The 23,844-nt window shown below is 62.5% G+C and overlaps 2 protein-coding genes across 5 annotated transcripts; both read left to right on the forward strand.

The window, feature by feature from the left end:
* Positions 1-735: 735 nt before the first annotated feature.
* On the forward strand, positions 736-10,195 carry ARHGAP30 (Rho GTPase activating protein 30). Its single transcript, XM_068922245.1, has 12 exons — positions 736-1,023; positions 2,092-2,194; positions 4,574-4,718; positions 4,853-4,935; positions 5,071-5,178; positions 5,317-5,444; positions 5,598-5,766; positions 6,384-6,484; positions 6,749-6,826; positions 7,136-7,612; positions 7,725-7,939; positions 8,393-10,195. The coding sequence occupies exons 1-12, from the start codon at positions 915-917 to the stop codon at positions 9,986-9,988; spliced, it is 3,312 nt and encodes a 1,103-aa protein (XP_068778346.1). The 5' UTR covers positions 736-914; the 3' UTR covers positions 9,989-10,195.
* Positions 10,196-10,583: 388 nt separating this feature from the next.
* USF1 (upstream transcription factor 1) lies at positions 10,584-23,843 on the forward strand. Of its 4 annotated transcripts, none has more exons than XM_068922635.1 (11): positions 10,584-10,721; positions 17,343-17,433; positions 17,818-17,867; positions 18,429-18,547; positions 19,066-19,167; positions 19,678-19,870; positions 20,141-20,228; positions 20,694-20,752; positions 22,219-22,313; positions 22,711-22,839; positions 22,989-23,843. In XM_068922635.1, the coding sequence occupies exons 2-11, from the start codon at positions 17,426-17,428 to the stop codon at positions 23,076-23,078; spliced, it is 933 nt and encodes a 310-aa protein (XP_068778736.1). In that variant the 5' UTR covers positions 10,584-10,721; positions 17,343-17,425; the 3' UTR covers positions 23,079-23,843. The 4 variants fall into 4 exon arrangements, with proteins under 4 accessions (XP_068778736.1, XP_068778738.1, XP_068778739.1 ...); XM_068922637.1 differs by having other exon boundaries at positions 18,435-18,547; XM_068922638.1 differs by having other exon boundaries at positions 10,596-10,721; positions 18,429-18,513.
* Position 23,844: the final 1 nt, after the last annotated feature.

Raw genomic sequence — 23,844 nt, forward strand, 5'->3', positions numbered from 1 at the left:
TGTGTGCACACAGGGACCTGTGTGTGCATACATGTTCAAGCATGTGTATGCATGTCTGTGTACGCATGCCCAGTGCGTGCTTGCACACGGGTGCTCCTGCATGGGCATGGCCACCAGGCCTGCACAGCCGCTGGGCCGAGTGCATGCACGCGTGGGGGCATCCGTGTGTGCACACAAGGCCCTGGGTGCGCAGGTGTATGCATGTGTGCCCATGTCTGCACACAGGCCTGGTGCGGGGTCACGTGCGGGTGCCCCTGCACAGATGTGGCACCAGGTACATGCACATGTGGGAGTCTGCGTGTGCAAGCATGTGCATGCACGGCTATGTCTACACGTGGGCTCGGTGTGTGCTTGTACAAGGCTGCCCCTGCATAGGCACGGCCACCGGGGCCTGCAGGGATGCGGCGAGGGGATGCCCCTGGGGGCGTGCATGCGTGCACACAGGGCTCTGAATGTGCATGTGTGTGCATGCATGTGCAAGCATGTTTAAGCATGTGCAGGTGTGTCTACACACAGGCCTGCTGCCTGCTTGCACGGGGCGTCCCTGCACGGGCGCAGCCACCAGGGCGGCACGGCTGCGGGGCCGGCTGCGCGCACACCTGGGGGCGTGCGTGCGCGTGCAAGGGCCTGCGTGTGCAGACGTGTGCAAACATGCGCAAGCATGTTTAAGCGTGTGCAAGCGTGCTGCCCGCGCCCTGCCCCTGTGGTTTCGACGCACTGAGGAGCAGGAAGCGGCTTCGCAGGCAGCAGCCGCCTTCCTGCTGCTGCGCCGAGGGGCGCAACGGGGCCTCGAGGCTACGTCAGGGCCCCGGGGCCGCGGCACTTCCTCTCCCTGGGGCCGCTTCCGCTCGGCAGTCGCCTGGCAGGGCCGCGGGCGCCGGGCTCGCGGGGTGCCGGGGCCGCCCGCCGCCCCCATGTCTCTGGCTCTCAAGGCCCGGCAGAAGGCGAGGCGCAAAGGCGGCGCCAAGGAGCGGGTTTTCGGCTGCGACCTGCTCGAGCATCTCCAGCAGTCGGGGCAGGACGGTAAGCGCCCCCGTCCCGGCGGCGCTCGGGGGCGCCGCCGCCACCGCCTCCCCGGCGCTTTGGGGGGCGGCGCGAGCCCCCCGCGGCGGGCCGGAAGCGGGGAGGGCGCGCGGTGCCCGGGCGGCCGTGGGAAGGGGACGGCGGGTGACTTGGGCCATGCGGTTGCATCACCGGCGCTTGAGCAAGGCGCGGAGCCGGCGGCACCGCCCAGCACCCCGGCTCGCTGCCCCCTGGCCGGGTGCCCCCCGAGTGGGCCGCTGAGATTCGGCCGCCCCCCGAGGGAGGTGCCGGCGGGTCCCAGCGGCCCCGCGCCGGCGGCGGGCAGGGACATCCCGGCCTTGGCCCTTCCCGCACGGCTCCGTCGTCCGTCTCCGGCGCCTCGGTCTGCTGCTGGCGGATGTGGCCCCAGGCTCAGCTCTCCGCTCCCGCCCCCCGGCCCGGGGGTGAGACAGGGAACGGTCCCTTGGGAGCGCGTCTCTTGGGCGGCCTCAGCCCGGACTCGGTGGCCGGCCCCAGCCCAGGTGTCCTCCCGAGCCTGCAGGCAGCCCTGGCGCCCTGCGAGACGCCTCGGGTGGCCGCACATCCTGGACGTGGGCTGGTGCGGGGCACCGGCCGCCCCCTGGGGCACCGACATGGCGGGGTGGGGACCCAGCAGAGGACGTCGGGGAGGAGCTCGGTTCCTCTTGTGACTCCCTGCTCTCGGTGGGAGCAAGTTTGGGTGCTTGGGGGCATCGGTGGGAGTTAGGGTGAGACCTAAGCAGAGGCTTGGGTGAGGGTGGGAGACGCTGGGATCCTCCCGACAAAGGGACATCACTTCTGCCCCATCCTAGCAGCCCCAGCTTAGTTCTCCCAGTGACTCCCAGTAAGCCACACAGTGGCTGGACTGGGCACCCTGCACACCTAGAGCAGCCCAGCCACAGGCAGAACAAACCCCCGGGGATTAAATGTACTGAAACCTGCAGCCGCACGGGCCAGGCTGGAGCTGGCACAGCCGGGGCGGTGGGTCGGGTGGCCGGTGCATGCCCGGCCCCAGGTGCAGGCTCTGTCACCTGATGCCCGTCCCCGCAGTGCCCCAGGTACTGAGGAGCTGCACTGAGTTCGTGGAGCAGCACGGGGTGGTGGACGGCATCTACCGCCTCTCCGGCGTCTCCTCCAACATCCAGCGGCTGCGGTGAGCGGAGATGGAGCGCGGGCAAGAGGGAGAGGGACAGGGATGGAGGAAGGTTGGGGTGGAGGCAGGATGGGGATGGGACAGGGATGGAGATGGGATGGAGGTACGAGGGAGATGGAAACAGGAGCAGACAGGATGGAGATGGAGACAGGAAGGAGGTGGAGGTGGGAAAAGGCGATGGGAGGGAGACAGAGATGGGGAGGGAGATGGGAGGGACCAGGTGGGATGGAGACAACAGGGAGATGGAGACAGGACTGAAATTGGGACAGGATGGGAGGGAGGCTGGAGGGTGATGGAAAAGGGACTGATGGGAGTAAGATGGGAGGGAGTTGAGGATGGGATGGCGATGGGTCCAGATGGCATGGAGATGAGGGAGATAAAGACAGGGCAGAGACAGGACAGAGATGGGACCAGATGGGAGGAGGTGGAGAGGGACAGGATGAGAGGAAGATGGGAGGGAGATGGGGTTGGGATGAAAATGTCTGGACTAGATGGAAGGGGGATGGGACAGTGATGGAGATGGGGCTGGATGGGAGGGAAATGGAGACGGGATGGAGATGGGACAAGATGGGAAGGAGACAGAGACAGAACCAGACGGGAGGGAGATGAGCCACAGACAGGACCAAATGGGATCAGATGGGAGGGAAACAGGAGGGAGATAGAGATGGGACAGAGATGGAAGGGAGATGGAGATGGGATCTAGGTGAGAAGGAGACAAGGATGTGAGGGAGACAGGACAAGATAGGATGGAGGGAGAGGGAGAGGGAGACAAGACAGAGATGGGAATGGGATGGAGAGAGGACCAGCTGGGACAGATTGGGGATGGAGTCAGAGACAGGATGGAGATGGGACAAGGTGGGAGGGAGACGGGGATAGGATGGGGATGGGAGGGATATGGGAAGGAGATGGGGACAGGAGCAGGGTGGGAGGGAGATGGGGATGGGATGAGATGAGATGAGATGAGACAGCAGGGAGAAAGGAGGGAGAAGGGGATGGGACAGAGATGGGACAAGATTGGAGGGAGACAGGGATGAGATGAGATGAGATGAGATGAGATGAGATGAGATGAGATGAGATGAGATGAGATGAGATGAGATGAGATGGGAGGGAGATGGGGATGAGATGGGAGGGAGATGGGAGGGAGATGGGGATGAGATGGGTGGGAGGCAGGAGGGAGACAGGGGTGGGATGTGGACAGGATGAGATGGGAGGGAGATGGGGACAAGATGGAGATAGGGTGAGACAGGAGAGAGATAGGGCTGGGCTGCAGATGGGCCGGAGCCAGCCCACACACAGTCTCCAAGGTGCTGAGACAGTCGGCGGTGCTGCCGTCCCCTCGTTCCCCCTTGCACTCCTCCTCCCCTTATTCCTCCTTGTAGTCCCTTTCCCTTGTTCTTTTATTCCCTCTTTCATTTTTGTTCCTTCATTCTTTTGTTCTTTCATTCTTTCTTTCCTTTACTTTTTCATTCTTCCTTTCACTTTCCAGCTTTCCTTGGTTAGTTCTTTCGTTCTTTTGCTCATTTCCTTGTTAATTCTTTCTCCGATTCTTTCTTTTCATTCACTGTTTCCCCTTCAGCCCTGAGGGTGCTTTATCCCTGCATGTCCTTGAGATTTCCCATCTTGGTGGGAGCCCCTGGTGTCCCCAGTGTCCCTAAGATCCTCAGCGTCACTGTATCCTCTGCACCCCCAGTGTCCCTCTATTGCCAATGTCCCCAACATTCCCAGTGTCCCTGTGTCCCGTGTCCCTAAGGTACCCAGTATCCTAGTATCCTGTATCCCCAACATCTCCAGTGTCCCTGTGTCCCCAGTGTCCCCAACATCCCCAGTGTCCTTTGTCCCCTGTGTCCCCAACATCCTCTGTGTCCCCAAATCCCGTGTGCCCAGCATCCCCAGTGTCCCCAATATCCCCAGTGTCCCTGGCACCCCCAGTGTCCTCAGCATCCCTGTGTCCTCAGTGTCCTGGCCACACTGCAGAAAGACCCAGCTGATGAACCCACCTCGTTTGCAGGCCACTGGGGGCATGTCAGGTCCCCAGGACCATATTAGGGCCATGTTGTGGGGGTCCCCGTGTGTCCCCCGAGCCCTGCTGGCAGGGAGGTATGTGTCCAGACTCCATTCCTGTGGCCTAGCTCTCCATGGGCTCGAGAACATCCCAGGGACATGTCTTGGGCACAGCCCAACTCACTAGCCATAAGAAAATCGTTGTGGCACTGAGGCCGAGCTAGGGCCGGGGCTCACGGGGGATGTGGGACAGCCTGGCGGGACCATGCCGTGCCCCAGCTCCGCGGGCATGTCCATCCCACCCCACAGCCCTGAGCTGGCCTGGGGTGTCCCCTGCGGGGACACGGGGACCTGATGAACCATGTGGCTCCCTCACAGGCAAGAGTTCGACAGTGACCGCTGCCCAGACCTGCACAAGGATGTCTACCTGCAGGACATCCACTGCGTCAGCTCCCTCTGCAAGGCCTATTTCCGTGAGCTCCCCAACCCACTGCTCACCTACCAGCTGTACGACAAGTTTGCTGTGAGTCCCACCGGCCCCCGTCCGAGCCCCGCCACGGTCCAGACCCTGCTGTCCCCCAGCTTCACTGGGGTAGGAGGTTGGACCTGGGCTGGCCCTAGGAGGTGGCATCCATCACCCTATGCCTGTCCCCGCAGGATGCTGTGGCCATCCAGATGGAAGAGGGACGCCTGGTGAAGATCAAGGAGGTATTGAAGGAGCTGCCAGCGCCACATTACAGGTATGGGCAGAGCCCTATGGGGCGGCAGAGCCCCAGCTCCCCCAGCCTGTCACGCAGGAGCAGGGGGACCCCACTTGTGCCTCTCCCAGTGTCCCCGCTGCTCCCTTATGCTCCTCCCTGCTCTGGTGCCTACAGGACCCTGGAGTTTCTCATGAGGCACCTTCTGCACATGGCGTCCTACAGCAGCCAGACTAACATGCACGCGAGGAACCTGGCCATTGTCTGGGCCCCCAACCTGCTCCGGTGAGCACTGCAGCTTGGGGACCCCCAGGCGTCATGCTGGGTGGGCAAGGGGTGGCCCAGGGGCATCAGTGCCCCAGGGGATGCGAGATGCTGAGCATGCCTGCCAGGAGCCTAAGACACCCTCTTGCACTGCGCCAGGTCAAAGGACATTGAGGCCACGGGGTTCAATGGCACAGCAGCATTCATGGAGGTGCGCGTCCAGTCCATCGTTGTGGAGTTCATCCTCACCCATGTGGAGCAGCTCTTCGGGGACGCCCCTCTCTCCGGTATGGCTCCGGTGGGCAACGACCAGTGGGGATCAGCCCTGCCTGGTGTTGGGACAAGCAGGTCCCCCAGGGGGGCATCAGAGTCCTCCCTGTGCCCTGGGGTGTGTGAGCATCTCCCCAGGGGCACCCTAACCCTGTGTGTGTGGCACCCAGGCAGTGAGCACAAGTCCCTGCGGAGGTCCCTGCTGCCTGGCGTGGGGCTGCCGGCGTCTCTGCCTGATGGCCAGCCCGTGCCCTACCATGTGCCGGCCATGCTGAACCAGGGTGACGGGCCACCGCAGATCCGGCCCTACCACACCATCATCGAGATCAGTGACCACAAGTACGTGACGCCTCCACCCCCTGCACCAGGCTCTCGTCTGGTGTCACCCTGTGCATCCTGTGAAGCCCCGTCCTGGTGGGTTCTGCCCTGTGGAGCCCATGGCCATGACCTGCAAGGCATGGTGTGCTCACACGGCCATGTACACAGGTGTGCTCACATGTGTGACCCTGCACAGGCACAAGCACACATGTAATGCAGTGCACATGGGCTCTCAAACATGTGCGTGCACATGTGCTCATGTACTTATGTACATATGTGGTCGCGCATGTAATCCTAAGCACGCACCATACATATATGCACATGCAAATATGCACATGCACACATGTGCACTCATGTGTGCTCACAAACATGCTCACACTCGGTCATATAAGCCACTGCATACACATGCTTACATATTTATATACGCACACGCACCCATGCTCACGCACGTAAGCCTACACACCCACACATTTGCACACTCACACCCATGCAAACCTCCCAGGACCAAAGTGCCCCAGGCAGCACCATGCGCCCCAAGAGCCCTGCTCCGGTCTAGGTACATGCATGCGCACGCGTGCTGCTGGGCTTGGGTGCCTGGACACAGCCAGACAGGGACCTCATATCCCCACTCCCTGCAGAAGGAAGGGCTCCCTCAAGGCCAAGAAGTGGAAGTCAATCTTCAACCTGGGCCGCTCAAGCCATGAGTCCAAGCGGAAGCTGGTGAAGGCGGAGGAAAAAGGTGGGGAGCCCTGATCCTGACAGGACCCCTGGGAGGGGGGGGGGGTCCACCCCTTGCTCATGGTCGCTCGGAGGGTGTCCTGGGTCAGTCCTGATGTGTCCATCTGATGGCCCCTTGTGGCCAAATCCAACCTTGTTTCCAGCTCGCAGGGCCCTTGGGGCCCTCTGCTGTGCCCTGGGGGCTGGGGACACACGTGTGACAGCGGCGGGACCCCCCGCTAGCCCACCCCTCTTGTCCCTATTCCATTTTGCTTTCTTTTCCCAGAGGATAAATGTGGTAAAATAAGCTTGAGGCCAGCCAAGAGCATGGACTCACTCAGCTCCATGCCTTTCGTCAGTGATGGTAAGTGGGATGTGGTATACAGCCCTCACCAGGGATGCACTTTTTCCCCCTGCAGAAACCCCTGTCTGCATAAAGCCACCTTAATCTATGTCCCCAAAGCCCTCTCATGTGGTCACAGCTACATCAAATGGCCATAAGGGTAACCATGGTCTCCGATGGGGCCCAGAGCAAAGTGGGGACAACTGACGGGGCATTGCCCCAGTCCTCTGGGTCTGCAGCATCTCCTGGCTGGGATTGGACCCTTGGTGAAGGGAGGTCCAGGAGTATTGGGTGCCTCTTGGCCATAAATTTTGTCCTGGTTGGGTTTAGATGTCCCTCAGGTTGGCAAGAAGAGGTCGATAAAGCAGCCGCCGCAGCGCCGGGAGAGCTTTGACACCTGCTCCTCGCCCTCACGGGAGGAGAGTTTCCCAGAGCTGGATGAGAGCCTGGAGGAGAAATTCAAGGCAAAGGAGGAGCCACGGACCCTGGAGTCGGAGGGCGAGAGCAGCACCAAGTCGGAGCCCACCACCCCCAAACCGGGCCGGGCATCACTGGTGGGGGTGGCTGCCCCAGGCCGCTCGCCCAAGGCCACCTGCAGCCGTGCTGAGAAGTGTGCAGGGGTCCACATCTCGGGCCCCTTCTCCGTTACTGTCCCCTTCCATATCACCTCCAACCTGTCCCGCCTCACCCGGGGGCTGGAGTGCCCGGCACTGGGCCACCTCAGGGAGCCCGCGGCCAGCCCTCCAGTGCCCACTCGTGCCACCGCCGGGGAGCCTGAGGTGCCCAAGCCACAGGAAAACCCCACGGGTGAGATGTGGCCGCGTGGGACCTCACACGCGGTCTGAGCAGGGACCTCGGGACGCAGGGATAGCCTGCGGGCCACCATGCTCAACCCTTCCCTCTTCTCCTTTGTCTACAGGGGAGGCGAAGATGGATAGCCCTGTGGACGTGGAGGAAACCCGGCTCTCCCTGGAGCTGCGGGACTCCTTTGCCTTCCTGGACAACCAGGACTCGTGGCTGGACTATGCTGGCGAGGGCGACACAGCGGCGCGGTCCCTGCTCGGAGATGCCAGCCTAGAGGACAGGGAGGGCTTCCCAGCCATAGAGGAGGGCATGGAAAGTGGCTTTATGAATGTAAGCTGAAATCTCTGTCCTAGTACTTTGTGGCTGGGCTTGCTGGAGGTACCATGCCACCTCTGCTGTCCCCATACCCAGGGGTAGAGAAGCTGGTGGCCAGGTGGTGACTGAGAAGGCAGGATGGTTACAGAGAGGGCAAGGTGGTAACAGAGAGGACAGGGTGGTGATGAAGAGGGCAGAGGTGGTGGTGGAGAAGGTAGGATGGTGACGGTGAGGATGGGATGATGGTGGAGAGAGCAGAGGTGATGATGGAGAGGGTAGGATGGTGGTGGAGAGGACAGGATGGTGACAGAGAGAGTAGGGAGGCATGGATCCCATTCAGCTGGCTTCAGCATGGTGCTGGATCTCAGGGCCAGGTTGAGGTTGGAGCTCAGGGCAGGCTCTGTGCCCCAGCAGAGGCTGGCGGTTTGCCCACGTAGCTGTTACCCTCCTGTCTGTCTCCATGCCCAGCCGGGGGAGTCCCCCGTGGAGCAGCCCGCCAGCTACTTGTCCATTGAGGAGTGCATGGACGAGGAGATGTTCTTCATGGCTCCCAGCGGCTCTGACGCCGAGGATCCCTCCAAGGACACCGACTCCGAGGACATGTTCCTCAGTGCCCATGATGACCTCAGCTTGCTGGCTGCAGAGCTGGAGCCCCATGCGGAGCCAGTGGGCCAAGCGCCGGCTCCGGAGCCGCCCGCACCTGCCGAAGCAGTGACCACTGACACCGCTGTGCTACAGGACGGCTTCCCAGCGCCGGAGGCGGCAGGGCTGCGTCCTGCCAAGGAGGATGCTAGAGGTGACGGGGAGCATCCAGGGGGTCCGGGTGGGGAGACGGCAGAGCAGGGTGCAGGCAAATTCCCAGAGGACGAGGGGCAGGGAGGAGGTGGTGAGGATAAGGCTCCTGATGACAGTGCCAGCCCAAGCAGAACTGACTCCAGCGCTGAATCCAGCCCTGGAGATGAAGCTGGACAAGCCCTGGGCTGCACAGAGGCAGGGCTGCTCCCCAATGTGCCAGATGAGGAAGTTGAAGAGGATGGGGCTGGCTCTGGTCCCCTTGTGGCAGAGGAGCAGGAGATGGGGAAGGCTCAACCCCAGCCATTACAGGGGTCCCCTCCAGCGGCCTCGCTGGAGCCACAGAGCCTCCCAGGCCCCGAGCTTCTGCCTTGCTCAGCGGCACGCATAGAGGGGACCGTCCCTGGGGGCATCCCTGACGTTTCCCCGCTGTCCGCCTCGGCCCCGGAGCTGCGGGACGCTCTCCCCGAGGCGCCGGCGCGAGGCTGCACAGAGCCCGCCCTGCGCCCCGAGCCCGCGGCTGTGCTTCGCCACGATGGCAGCGCTGCAGTCCGCCTGGCCTCCCGCACCATCAGGGTGCAGCAAGCCAAGTCCGTCCCAGTCGTGCCCCCCAAGCCTCAGTTTGCCAAGATCCCCCCGGCCCTGAAGCCCAAGACGCTGCCAGCTGCCAGCGCTCCCTGGGCCAGGGGCTGCGCGGACGGCGAAGGCTGGGGGGTAGCCTTGCCCCGGCAGCTGCCCGACCCCACGGCGCCAGAGAGCCCCGACAAGCCGCCCCGGGGGGTGACGCTGGAGAAGCGCCACAGCAGCTCGGGGTGCCCGGACGGGAGCAGCGACGGCAGGCAGGCGGCGAGGAGAGCAGCGTGGCGCAACAGCGGCAGCATGTCCTTCGACACCGCCGTGGCCTTGGCCGCCGAGAGGCACCTGGCGCAGATGCCGGTGAGGAGGATCCAGACCTACAGCGGTGAGGAGATGCCGGAGCCGCCCGGTGCTGCCAAGCCCCTTCCCTTCCACAAAGCCCCCCTGAAACCGCTGGGCCAGCGCCTGCTGCGGCCCCTCAGCTGCGTGGCGGCCCCCGAGGGCCCGGCCCCGGGCAAGGTGCCGCACGCCCCAGCCAGCCCCGATCCGCTCGGAGAGGCTCCCGGCGAGGCTGCCCGGCAGCCGGAGGCGCCGGCGAGGGACAGACTGAGCCTGCCCTGGGCAGCCGAGGAGGCCGGGGCCGCTCCGCGGAGAGCGCGGGCGATGGTGGCGCAGGGCGCGGAGGGTGAGGGCTGAGGCGGCGGCGCCCGGCGCCCCACGCTGCTCGGACGCTGGCGCTGGGCTGAGCTCTTCCTCCTGCACTGCTCTTTCCCCTTGGACACGTCCCGCTAGGCTCGCTCGGGGGCTCGGCCCCTCCGGGAGCTCCCGGAGCCGCGGCCTCGTCCCGCCGTTGGTGCGAGGCGGAGAGACTTCGGGTGCTGTGTGGGTGAATAAAGGCCTGGGGTTCGGTGTCCTGGTGTGGCGTGGCCTGCTTGATGCGGGGTCCCGGAGGAATGGGGCAGGGGCCCCGGGGTAAGGTGGGTCGGGGTGTCCCCGGCCCCACAGCGGTGGCACTGGGCCGGGCGGGGGGAACAGGTTTTGGGGGTGGGATAGGGTGGGGGGCTTTGCCCTTCTCAAAGATGGCGTCGCCCTCAGCAAAGATGGCGGCGGGCGGAAGCGCGGCGCTTCGCCGTCTAAGATGGCGCCCGGCGGGGGCTGCACGCACTAAGATGGAGGCGGTGACGCGCGAAGGAGGGAGGGGCGGGGAGGCCGTGCCCGGCGCCAAGATGGCGGCGGCGGCGCCCGGCGCGCTGCGCGGCGGCCCTGCCCAAGATGGTGGCGGGGGCGGGGCGGGGCGGGGCGGCGGCGCGCTTCCGCCCGGCTCCGGCATGGCGGCGGCGGCGGCGGCGGCGGCGGCGCGCTGCGCATGTGCAGAGTTCCATGGCGAGACAAGGGGGCGAGCGCGCACAGGGCGGCCCGGGAGAGCGAGGTAACGGGCCGGGCCGGGGCCTCCGGGGGGGGCCGCGGGCACGGGGGGGGCCCCTCTCCCTCCCCCCACGCCCCCGGGCCCCCCCGGCGTGCGCGCCCCTCTTGCCTCCCCCGCTGCCCCCCGGGGGGGCTTTGCCCCCGCTCCGCCGCCCCCCAGTGGGGTAGGGCCCCCCGCCCCCGCCCTCCCTCGGGCCCCCCACCCCCCCCGCTGGGGTACGGGCCCCCCATTCTCCTGCCTACCCCCCATGCCCCTCCCAATGGGGTACGGGCCCCCACACTGCCCCCATTTGGGGTGAGGCCTCCCCAGGCTCCCCCTCATGGGGTACAGTTCCTCCTCCCAGACTGCCGCCCGGGGGGGTGCAGCCCCCCCATTTCTCTGCCCCCCCAGTGGGGTACAGTACCCCCACTCCCCTGACCCCCACGCTGCCCCCAAACTGCAGTACAGTCCCCCCCCCCCCCCGCTGCCCCGCCGTGGGGTGCAGCCCGTCCCTTCCTTCCCCCCAGCCCCTTATGTCCCTCCAAATGGGGACCAGCCCCCCCAACATTGCCCTGCTCCCTCTGCAGTGGGGGTCTAGCCCTCGCCCCCCCCATTTGGGGTGCTGCCCCCCATTCCCCTCACGAAGGCCCCCCCACATCGCTCTGTTCACCCCGTGCCCCCCCCCCCCCGTTTGGGGTGCAGCCCCTTGTTGCCCTCCAGCTGTGGGTTCACCCCCCACAGCTGCCCCATTGCCCTTCTAGCCCTGTTCCCCCCCTGCCTGGGGTCAAGCACCCCATTTTGCACCCACCCCAGCCTGTCACCCCCTTTTTTGCTGCCCCATTGCCCTGCACCCCCCTCTGCCACCCCCACCCCTTATTGCCCCCTCTTTGCCTGTCACCGCCCTTTTTCTTCCCCCCCCCCCCAATTGCCCCACACCTAACCCTGTCCCGCTCTCGTCCCCAGGGTGGGAGCGGGGCCGTGTTTCGGGGTGGGGGGAGTGCTCCCTGTCCCCCGGGTGCCAGTGCAGGGCACCGCAGGGTGGCACCGGTGTCCCTGCCCGGGGCCGGCGCGTGCAGCCCCCCGCGCCGGCCGTCCTTCCTCCCGCGCCGCGATACAGCCCCCGTCGTCCGCCTCCTGCCCAGCCTGGTGGGCGCTGTCGGCCCCCCGGACGCTCGGCCTTTGCTTTGGGCGTTTATTTCCCTTTTTTTTTTTTTTTTTTTTTTCCCCCCCTGCCCGGCCGTTTTGCCGTGGCGGCGAGCTGAGGCCGCTCGCCGGCCGCTCTGCGAAATCATGCGCCGGGTGGGGGGATTTTAACCCCTTTTCGGGGGGGCGTTGCTCAAGCACCTCCGGTTAGGGAAGGGCTGTGGGCTTTCGGGTCTGAGCAGTGGGGTGGGTACGGGCAGGCTTGCTGCAGCGAGGAACTGGGAAGTGGCTTGATCTGGGATTAACTGATACTGTTTTTGTATAGGCAGGCCTGGAAATTGTAGTCCTGCTTAAAGGCAGAAAGGGAATCGAACGTGCTTCGGAAATGATTTTAGCTCGACCCGATGCGAGACAGGTCCTTGAGCTGCTTCGAAACGGGCTGGGCAGGTTTTCAGTTTATTGCCCGTAGATTTGCCAGCCGTTTTCGAAGGCCGGTTGGGCTCGAATCGAAGCGTCTCGGATGGTGCAAAAACAAAGAGCTTTCCTGGAAGGCCTCAGCCGTTGGTAGGCTGGCGGGGGGACAAACCCGCACCAGGGCGTTTGGGCTGGGTGGCGGCGTGGGCGCCGCCGCAAGGAGCGTGGCGGCGGCGGGCCTTCGGAGGAGGAAGAGGGCCGCTGCCGAGCCCGGGCGACGGCGGGTGGGGGGACGAGTGACGCCAGCTGGGTGACAAAGAAACAGATGGGAGAGGAGCCGGTCGCGGCTCCGACACCGCGTGCCGCCGTGCGGGTGGGAGAGCTGGCGGCGGGCTGGGGAGTGCCGAAGGGAGAGGGGCGCACGTCCTTCCCGGTGATTTTTTGCATGGAGACGGGCTGGGAAGCTGCCTGGCGATCCTCCTCCGCTGAGCTGGGCCAACCCGGTGTTTTCCTGGGTTAACCGGCTGCTAAAAAACAGGAGGGGAAGCCCGAACCGCTGGCCTAGCCTGATGTGGATGCTCAGGTTGGTTCGGGCAAGGAGAGGCCTAATTGGAGTTAAACTCTCCCTGGCTTCTCGTGGGATAAAAATTCAGCAATTTTGTATACGTGAGGCTCATAAATGCAGAGCCCCCCCTCCGTCTTTGCAGCTGGTCTTTTAAATCCCACAGATAGCCTCAGCCCTGGCCAAAGGGTTTCTTTGGCTGTGGGCAGATCCGTCCTGTAGATGTGTCGAGTCACTGCTGTCAAAACCAAATTACTTACTCAGTTCAGCTCGGTCTCTAATAAAAAGATAAAATGAAATCCCCTCGGGAGATTAGAAAGCTGGTGTCCACTAGAAAGCCTCCGGCTGGCAGGCTTGCAAAGCTCTGGTGGGAAGAGTTATTTACTTGAAGGAAAATAACCTTTTCCCGGCGGCGCTTGAAATCGAAGCGCGGAAGCACTGAGGATGTGAAAGTGAAACGAGCTCCCGCGCCGGAGGGGGAAGAGGGACGGGCTGCTGGGGACTCCTCTGTCCCCCCAGTTGTCCTAAAATGGTGCCTGTGTGTGCCCTGGCTTTGCAGGGACAACTTGTGCTCCTGTTTTACTGAGCAAAGTGGCACCTGAGCTCTGTCCACAGTGGCCCTTGGGACAGCAGCAGGATGGTAAACGAAGCTCTGTTCGGTCTTTGTCCGATCCCTTCGTTAAAGGCTCCCCCCCTTGTTACAGAGCCGGATGACACGCTTCCTCCTGAGCACCTGGGGTGTTGAGGGGGTCTCGATAGAGTTGCTTGCCTGCAGGCAGCTTTTGCTGGTGGATGGGGTCTGTGGCTCGTGATTCCCTGTCACACACCCACCGATATTGTGTGTTTAATCCTTGTGACGGCAGCGGAAACCATCCGGGAGCCTCTACCGGGCTGCAGGTTTGCCCTGCGTGTGGGCATTGCCCTCGTCCTCGCAGCCCCTTGAGGGGATTTGCCTGCCTGCTGGCTCCTCTTCCCGGGGACGCCCGAGGGCAGCAGTGCTCCTGCTGCGCAGCGCGGTCCTTTCTGGAGCTGGGAGAGCCGTGACAAGTGGTGCCGGCAGAGATTGGGGCTCAGAAAAGGCCAAAGGAGCATTGCGGCAGGTGTGCGTTGTCTTGTGCTGCCATTCCCCAAAACGGCCATGAAGCTGAAGGTAGAGAAGGGACCGAGCTCTCGTTTTCTGACTTGGGGCTTTGCGTGTACTGGATCCCCACAGCTCCCACTGGAGCCAGCCACGGACAGGGGCAGGAACGCCTGCATACCTCCCTGCGGGACTCGACTCTGTTTGCAAATCCTCCCGCGCCTCTCTGCTGCTAGCGGGCATCACCTGGGGATCCAGCAGCACAGTGGCCGGAGCAGAAGGGCTGCTCGGCGAGGCTCGCTGTGAGCCCCGTCCTCTCTCTAACGCGGCATCCAGTCCAGGGCTGCTCCCATCTCGGGGCTCTGTCCCAGTTCTCTGCAGGTCCCAGCAGCGCTCCGATCCTGTCATCCCACAGGAATCCGCAGGGCTCAGCACAGATCCGATGACAGCCGGGACCTGCCACCCCCTGTGCTTCGACCTAGAAGGAGCCAGTTTATTGCTCTCCCAATTTGTCAGAGAGGTGCCAGCCTGCACATGCCTCCTGACAGGGCTGGAGTGGGTCTCGGTTCAGTCCAGAGAGCAGCAGGTAACCAGTACCTTGGTAGATCCCCTGCCCTTGTTATAGGGGAGGAGGAGGAGGAGCAGGCAGGCTCTGAGAGCCGGTGCCCGAGGCTGTGCGTGTTGTTGTGCGTGTAGTGTTTCCGGGGACATCTCTGATCCCCACAGTCATGTCACAGCCGGAGAAACGGGTCACCGCTACGTGCTGGTTTTGATGCTGCCTCCACCTCCAAACGGCGGCGCTGCTTTTAGCTGCAGTTACGCTGGATCCTTTGCTCCCAGCTCCGTGGGCGATTTAAAAAGGAAAGTCATAGGGATTTACTACGCTGGTGTCTTTGATTGCAACCAGAGGTGAGGGCAGGACAGGGCAAAGGCTCTGTCGTCGGAGAGGTCAGCCGTTGCCTCGCCGGGCTGCGGCTTGATGGAGCAGCCTGTTCCCTGAGAGCAAAGTCTTGCGGTGAGGCCGTTGCTGCGGCCAGCTCGCTCCGCAGATGTGTGGTTGTTGCCCTTGTGTAGCTGGGCTTTACCCCGGGAGCTGCAGCCAGGCCCGTGGGGGGTGCAGAGGGCAGCAGGACTGGCCCCAGCGGGCATCAGCCGGGGCAAAAAGGTGGAGCCACCTGCTTAAGAGGAATCTGGAAAGACGAGGTTGCCTTTTTCTGCTCTGTCCTCTTCCCTTGCGTTTTGCCTGCCCCAGCTTTGTTTTCGGGCTGAGCTCTGCCATGCCAAGAGCTGTTTCAATGCCGCTTGCCCTTCACCCAGTGTTAAACTCCATCCCCGGTCGGTGCCAGGAACCGGACGACATTCCCGAGCAGCAGTGCAGCCGGCCAATGGCTCCGTCTCTCCCCTAGTTAGTGGCGTGTTAATGACTCAGTGGGTGAGCCCAGCTGGGCAACGCGGGAGCAACAAGCTGAAAATAACCAGAGAGCCCCGCAGCTGCGGGCCACCGTGTGGGGACCGGAGGAGGAGAGAAGAGACCAAGCCGTGGAGAGATGTGCTGGGCCAGGGAGGCAGGTTGAGCCTGGATGCAGGAGGATGCAGTGGGCAGTGCAAAGCCACTTCAGCTTGTCCGATAGCCTTGCTGCCCCGCGTCCTGCACAGGGGACAGTCTCCGTGTGTGTTCCCGACGGGCTTTCCCCACTTTGGCACAGCATGACCTTCTTAGGCTGAAGCTATTCGCGTTATGAAACCGCTCTCTTTTCAGCAGCGGTCGCGTTAACCTGGAATCAGCGAGCGCAGAAACAATCTGGGGCTTTCGGGTGGCCACGTGATCCCGGCACTGGCCCCGCGTTTGGCGCGAGCCGGTCCCGCTGGGCGATGGGAGTTGTGTAAAGTCACAATGGGCGAGAGCTGGGGAGAAGGAGCGCCGAGGCACCGCTCGTTCGAACAGATGTAGCTCAGTGAACCTCTCCTGCGGTGGCTTTCGGCCGGCGTCAGGGATGAGGCAGGCAGGCAGATGTGCTGCAGAGAACTGACACGCTCGGTTCAACAGGGAGCGATGCCGCTGCTTGGGTGAAGCGGCCCAAGTCCGGGGGGGACAGATGAGGAGCTAGCAGGGGACCTGGTGTGGATCCTGGGTTGGACATGAGTGATGCTTGAAGGACTCAAGGTCGGCGAGGAAGGAATTAATATAAACGAAGGCACAAGAGTGATGTACTGATGCCAGCCGAGCCCCTTGGCCTCCTCCTAAGGATGCTCTGAGTGCCGGGCCGGGGTGACGTGGGCTGACCCGAGCCCCAGAGATGACAGGATGGGGATGGGATAGGGAGGGTGCTGGTGAGGCTGCGATGGGCTTATTTCCTAAAAACTGAGATCCTTGTAGTGAAGCAAGGTAAAAGTTGGTGAATGGCTGGATCCTGGGACATGGTGTGGGGTGGAGAAGCCCTACTGGGATGGATTGGCAACCGCTGGCCTTTAATACACTAAAAATAGCATATATGTACATAACAATACATATAAATGTAGGGATGTTTGTGGGTGGTGTCACCCGGGACGGCCAGGTTCCCCCACACTGGGAGCAGAGGGCATGTGCCGGGATGAGGACGGAGGTGGTGGGATGACAGGGGCCATCCCTGTCCCAGCCACGTGTGGCCCATCCCCTCGCGAGGCAGCAGGGTGATCTGCTGGCAGGAGATCCAGGACACTGGGCTGGGGACTGAGTCCTGGAAAGGTGCAAACATGGAGCTGAAATCCAGCGTGGCATGAACTAAAAAGGACCTGCACAGGGCAGCTGTTGGTCCCCGCATGCCTGGTGTGGCACCCCAGCCCATCGTGGGCCAGGGGGTGACAAACCTGAGCAGGGACAGGGGAGATGGGGAGCCTGGAAAGGGGCCGCAGCTGAGAGAGGCTGCTGTTAGGAGAGGCTCTTGGGTCATTCATGCATGCCCGGTGGGGCAGGAGAGCTGGGGGCAGCAGGGACCGTTGGCGGCTCAAGGCCGTTCACCAAGCCTAGGTGTGTTCAGTCTAGATAGGACAGGTGGGTCCGTGCTATAGGAGGAAGTGTTTCCTGGGATGTCCCCAAGCCAGACAAGCCGTCCCCGGACCATGGGGGGCTCGGCTGGACTCAGGAAAGCTGGGGTGGATCTGTGGCTCATGGTGGGGTCATGCCTTGGGAAAGCTGCTTTTGGCCCTGCTCGACTTGATGTCCCTGCCTGTCCTGTCAGGCCCAGCTGAGGGACTCGGCAAGGGATGACGGGGCTGTTCCTCATCCTCTGCTCTGGGAGGAAGGCCAAGACCAAGGGCTGAAGGGGAGCCCCACTGGGGGAAGCAAGCAGAGCTTGGCCAAGCTCCTTGAGGGAAAAGTCTGCGAGAGTGGCTGTCACCCAGGCCAGGGAGGCAGCACCATCGGTCGCGAGGCTGTCGCCTCTGAGACGCTGCTTTTGTTCCTCCCCAGGGCTCTGAAAACCAGGCTCTGAAGTGAGAGGCTCGGGAGGAAAATCGGAGACCTGCTCTTCTGATGCCTGACGGAGCAAAGAGATGAAGGGGTGAGTACCCGGGCAGCGGCCGGCTGCCGCAGCGCTGACAAAGATGCCTTTATCCAGCGCGTTACTTGGGCACCAGGGCTGAATAGATGGGAACAACAGCTATGTGACTGCGTCCCATCCTGTCAAAGGCCCTCTTCAGCAGAGACACTTGCACAGGCCAAATCCAAATTTTCCACGGATAACATAAGCTGTGGTTGAGGGTTAATGTTGAAGCTGGTCCAGCTAGTGACCGAGCTTGTGGTGTTTTTGAAGCCAATAATTAAGCTTCCCACACCCCAAACCTCTGAGCGAGCCCACGTTAGAGGGTCTGAAATGCTGCTGGTCCCCCAGCCAGTCTCCGTCTCGCGTGTTCGCTCCTCACCATGACTTCCTTTGCATTTGCAGACAGCAGAAAGCAGCCGAGACAGAAGAGGGCACAGTGCAGATCCAGGAAGGTGAGAGGGGACCCCCATCACCAGCGCTAGTGTGGGAGGGGAGCCAGCCTCGCGGGAGCACGGCGCACCATGGTAGAGCTTTTGGGCTCACAGCGGTCTGGGAGGTCGCAGAGCGGTGAGGGATGTCCGGGCCGGTGAATCTGGCTCCTGCTGTGTCTGCCACAGCTGGAGTGAGAGTCCCATCGGTGCCCATTGCTTTGGGAGGGGGGATGAATCCCCATATGCCTGCAGGAGAGGTCGTGAGAAGCGATGGATTGGCTCCAGGCAGCTCTTCCTGCACCAGCTCCGAAGTGGAGCAGTGCAGGGCAACCCTGAGCCCCAAAAATACTGGATTTACCCCCAGCATAAGGTGTCCTGTAGCAAGCAGCACATGCCGGCGTAACATGGGACCTGCTTTAGCCACTAAAATCCTATCCTTCCCCTGCGTTGCCCTGCTGGGAGAGAGGGGCTGGCTCTGAGCTCATCTCTGTGACAAAGGGAAAGCTCCTGGCTGCTAGGCTGGGCCCCGTGAGCACCTGTTCCCTTTCCCCGTTATGGGCTTCCCCCCCTTCTTTCCTTAAGGTGCAGTGGCCACAGGTGAGGATCCCACCAGCGTCGCCATTGCCAGCATCCAGTCCGCGGCTACTTTCCCCGACCCCAACATCAAGTATGTCTTTCGCACAGAGAATGGTGGGACGCAGGTACGGACCCAAGCCCCTCTGGCTGCGGCATCTCACAAACTTGTCTCTGTCTCGCTGCTGGGCCAGGCATAGGGTGTCTTCCAGGCCCAAAAACATCCCATGGATGTGGGAAAAGGGGAAAGGAGAAACACCAACAGACCCTACAGATTTATTTCCCCTATGTAGGATGTGGTGGGGGAACCCACGAGTGCAGGGGTCAAGTCCGTTGCTGAGTGAGATAAGTCAGGGCTTATTTTTGTGTTGGTGCTGGAGGCGGAGCAGGATTTGTCCCCTCCAGACAGTCCCATGTCTTGGTGTTACGGCTGGAAGGATCTGCAGGGGATGTGAGGAGCAAGAAGGAAGCGGAGGGGTTCAGGGTGCAGAGCAACCATGCAGAGCCGGGGGGCTGTGCTCTTGGACTGATCCTGTGCTGTGCTGAGCACCCACTGGGCCTCCAGGCAGGGTTAAGCCCTTGCAGGAGAGAGGTGCAGGATTGCGTCCTTGTTCCCCGTCCCCATAGTTATGGCTCTTTTCCCCAGGTGATGTATAGAGTGATCCAAGTGGCCGATGGGCAGCTGGACGGGCAGACGGAGGGCACCAGTGCCATCAGCGGGTACCCAGCGGCACAGTCCATGACACAGGTAGGCACTGGGAGCCGCGTTGTTCCCAGCCTTGTCCAACAGCTCCCTCCAGAGCCCACTGCGAGGTCTCAAGGCAGGCAGGGAAACAGCCTCAGGGCAGGACGTGGCCTTCCCTTCTGTTTGTCCCTGGCTCCCAGATCCCAACCACCCACAGTGGGACATGGCGGAGCAGAGCTGCGATGCGCAGGGCCGGCACAGCAGCATCTCCTTCCATCTGTGGGGCCTCCTGGCAGCGCTGCGTGGGAACGGGCTTGGCCCCGTGGGAGCCAGGCTAAGAAACGAGCTGTGCTGGTGGGAGGGCGCCTGGCGTGGGCTTGTGCTGGCAGGCGCAGACGGTGCTGAGTCAGCGAGGCTGGAAACGCTCGAGGCACCCAGCTGCGGGCTGGCAAGGCTCCGGAAACGGAGCCTGGCTACCGCAGCGCTCTGCTCTCCGGCCCTGCGGTGCCTGTGGTCCTTGCTCAGCACCCTGTCTTAACTCAGGGACCCCTTTCTATCGTGCATCCCCTCCAGGCTGTCATCCAGGGCGCCTTCACCAGCGAGGATGCGGTGGAGACAGAGGCCACGGCGACGGAGACTCACTACACCTACTTTCCTACCACGGCTGTGGCTGACACCAGCACATCTGCTGGGGCAGGGACCACGGCCACTGCCGTTGTCACCACGCAGAACTCGGAGGCCCTCCTGGGGCAGCCCACACCTACGGGTACGGCTCGGGGGCCTTGGGATGATGGGGACAGAAGCAGGCTGCCCTTCCCCTACGCCATTGGGTTTTCTGGGCTCCTTGCGAGCTGGGCCAACCGTTGCTGGGAGGAGGTGGGGGGACGTTGCATCTCTGTCCCCTTGGGAACCCCCCAGGAGGTCCTGGTCCCCTTTGGCTGTATCTGGCTGCCGGGTTGTCCCTGCTGGGATTGAATTTTCCCTGCCTTGTGGTTTGTTCCTCGCATGAGCTCGTCTCCTGTTTTTGGCCGTGCAGGGCAATTCTTCGTGATGATGTCGCCCCAGGAAGTCCTGCAGGGTGGAGCGCAGAGATCCATCGCTCCCCGCACCCATCCCTACTCCCCGTGAGTACCTGCCCCTCTTCTCTCCCCTCCCTGTGCTGCTGGGTGCTTTGTGGGGTGCTGTGAGGGTAGTCCCCAGGCGAAGGGCCGAGCATGCAGAGAGGCAGAGAACGAGCTGTCCTTGGCACTTGCCGAAGCAGAGCAAGTAGCCACGGACTTAAATCGCAGCCATGGGGAGGGGGGAAATGTTTTGATGGTGATGTGCTGGGATGGAGACCTGGAGCCTCTTTCCTGGCGCTTTCAGAAATAGGTTGAGTTGTGCTGATCCTGCCTCAGGGTAGAGCCAGGACTCGGCTGCAACTAAACGGTGCTGCGGGGCTGGGAGCTGGAATTACTGGTCCTCCACGGTACCCGCAGTGTGGTACCCGCCGTGCCGGCTGCTTTGCCTGCAGGGGGAGCATTTGAGATGCCGGAAAAGCCCCCGCCCACATGCCTGAGACCAAACCTCCCACTTGGCTTTCCTCCTAGGAAATCAGAGACGCCCCGGACGACCCGGGATGAGAAACGCCGAGCGCAGCACAACGAAGGTACTGGCAGGAAGGGCTGGGAAGGGCCCTGGGGAAGGAAGAGAGATGTCTTCTTTGGGCAGTAGCTCTCTCTGAGGGAAACTTGGCCTGTGGAAATGTCAGGGAGCAGAGGTTTCCCTGGGTTAACTCTTTATCTATTCCCACCTAGATGGAAAAGCTCTAAGGACATATCACAAAGCTCTTATCAGTTAAGGGTAAAACCTCTTATGGGAGAGCTGTAATTATCAGAAGCAGGGAAGCCAGAGCTAAGAAGATTAAACTTGAAAGAAACTCAAACCTTGGAAAGCCTGAGAACGTACAGGTAAGGCACCCAGACAGGCCTTGGCTCTGCCCTTGGTGTGAGCGAGCCTATCAACCCTCACCGACACGACCGAGGGGCACGGCAGCCCTGGCGGCGTTTGCTGGGGCTCAGGGGCTCTGCTTTGAGCCCCTCGTGTGTATCTGCGCCTGCCATCAGCATGTCGGCATCTTCTAGCACAAGCAGTCAGGTGGAGACTATGGTCCAGGGGAGCGATCGCTCAGCGAAACCCCTGCAGAGTAGCTTTTGGAAGCGTCCTGCAGCAATGGTGTGCTCATACCGGGCTTGGAGAAGAGATTCAGTTATGGAAACTAAAGCCAGGTGGAAATTTGAGAAAGGATCCAAATGACACATTTTGCCAATTCCTGACTCTTTTGGCTTCAAAAATAACTTCTCAAAAATGCTTGAAAGGCCAAGTGAAAGGTGAGGGGGGGACAGGCTGAGAGGTGTATCCTGCTTAGCTTGAAACAGTGGCCCTCATCTTTGCCAAAACCCAGAGGTGCTCATGTGGCTTGACCCGGAAATCGATTTTCCTATCCCTGTGCCTCGGTCAAGCCCTTAAATTGCCCCCATCCTTTGCTATTAGCCTCCCCCTGGCTTCTCCAGAGGCTGCTGGGCCAAGCTGGGGCTGTTAGCCTGAGCTCTGGGCTCCCTGTGCTGCACCAGGAAGGACAGGTTGTCCCCTTACTCTAGAGCTGGCAGGTTGGCACCCATCCGTCAAATCTGGACCCTGCTGTCATCCCATGAGGAGCTGGAGCCTGGCTGAGCGAGTGTTAGTCCTGCTTGGCGGTCCGAGGGTCTGAGCTCAGGGGTTAGGGTTAAAGATGGAAGTGGTCTCAGGTCCTGTGCGGACACAGCTACAAGGACAGAGCTAAGGCCATTTGGGTGCTTGATCTTTGCTTTCCCAGACTTTCAAAAGGTTGGGTTCCTGGGCCCTTTAGTGCCACTTCCTGCCCTCTTCAAGGCACCCCAACTTCTCCGTAGCCAGGAGGGTGCTGGGATGGCACTGCCCATCCTTCAGCCAGGGCTGGGTGGGGAGAGACATCGCGTCAAGGTTTGCACTGGGGTCAGCTCCCTCTGGGGACCCAGCTAGAGGGAGATGCTTTGCCCCGGAGGGGGTCTCCAGGCTGGGATGGTGCTGATGGCACTGGTCCTCTCTCGCTTGCAGTGGAGCGCCGGCGCAGGGACAAGATTAACAACTGGATCGTGCAGCTCTCCAAGATCATCCCAGACTGCTCCATGGAGAACACCAAGTCAGGGCAGGTAAGAGACCCTGTCACTGCCCGCCCTGGTGAGGTCAGAGCCTGGCTGCAGGAACACAGCACCTCAAAGAGGGCTGCAACCACTTCTCATAGTGCCTTGCATGAGAGACCGGCGGTGAAGCAGGGCTGTTTGCATGGAGGGGGCACAGAGCTGGGCTAGCGGGACATGCCATGGAGGGTGAGGAAGCTGCGTCCTCACAAGCGCTCGAGGAGCACCCAGAACTGCTGGGCTGTGCAGCAGCCCTGGGTGCCCTTCCTCTGTGGCGAAGGGGCTGGTTTCATTGTCCTTGCTGGCTCTGTGAGTGCCATGCAGAGCTGGTTCGGTGGGGACACAGGTTGGAAGCAGGGTGGCCGGTAGGTCCCGGCATCCCTTTTCACGTCCCATCCCTCTGGCCCAGAGCAAAGGTGGGATCCTCTCCAAAGCCTGTGACTACATCCAGGAGCTGCGACAGAGCAACCACCGCCTCTCCGAGGAGCTGCAGGGCCTTGATCAGCTCCAGATGGACAACGAGGTCTTGCGGCAGCAGGTGAGACGAGCCCCAGGGGATCTCGCTCTGATCCCCACTTCCTGCCCGGATCCTGCGGGCTATGAGGGTGTTTTAGCTGGGGTGCCTGGCTGGCCAGAGAGGTGCCAAGCAGGGTGGCGTGCTTGGCCTCACACCCACTGCTCTCCCAGGTGGAGGATCTGAAGAACAAGAACCTGATCCTGCGGGCACAGCTCCGCCAGCACGGCGTGGAGATCGTCATCAAGAACGACACCCACTGACGGGGGCCAGGGAGGGCGCCCGGCACTGCGTGGGGCTGGGGACTCAGAGGGGCCGGCGGCCAAGGACAGCCCCGCCGTGCCCGTGGCCGCCCGGCAGCAAGACTAGCAGCGGCAGCACCCCGCGCCACCCCCACGCCTCCCGTTGGGCCTGAATCGAGCAGCTGGCACCCATTAGAAAGTACCTCCTTGGTGTGACATAAGGACCCTCCTGTTTGGTTTGTCCCTCTTGCCCATGTTGTCCCTGCCCGCATGGGTGCGCTGGGGTGGCCCGCCGGTGCCCGCGCGCCCAGCGTCACTGCTCCCCATCTCATGCCCTCGCGCTTCGTGCACACGTGCTTGGCCCGGCCGGGTGCTGGCCCCAGCTCCCGCTGCCCCTCCAGCACTGCCTTCCCCTCTCCTTCCCCCCTCCTCCGTCTTGCCCCCGGCCGAGCCAGCCCTCCCCTTGCTCGTGGCTGCCTCTGCCTTGCCGCCCCAACTCCAGCGCGGCAGGGGGGTGCAGGGGTGCCGCCGCGGGTCTCGCAGTGGCGAGGCGGGCTCTGCCCCTTCCTCGCCCCATGCGCTGCCCTCTGTGGCCCCCAGGCCCGACTGGCCCTGCCTCTGGGCACCCGCTTAGGGTGCTGGGGGTGGCAGGGCCCCGGGGGCAGCGAGAGCACCCCCTTCTCCCCTGCCCACTGCAGCTGGCCCAGCCCAGCCCTGGGGGCACAGACTTTTTTTTAACTCTCTGAATTTAAAAAGCAAAAATAAATAAAAATAGTGATTTGTTTTT

The sequence above is a fragment of the Struthio camelus genome, chromosome 30, assembly GCF_040807025.1.
Source record: "Struthio camelus isolate bStrCam1 chromosome 30, bStrCam1.hap1, whole genome shotgun sequence".
Classification (NCBI taxonomy): Eukaryota; Metazoa; Chordata; class Aves; order Struthioniformes; family Struthionidae; genus Struthio; species Struthio camelus.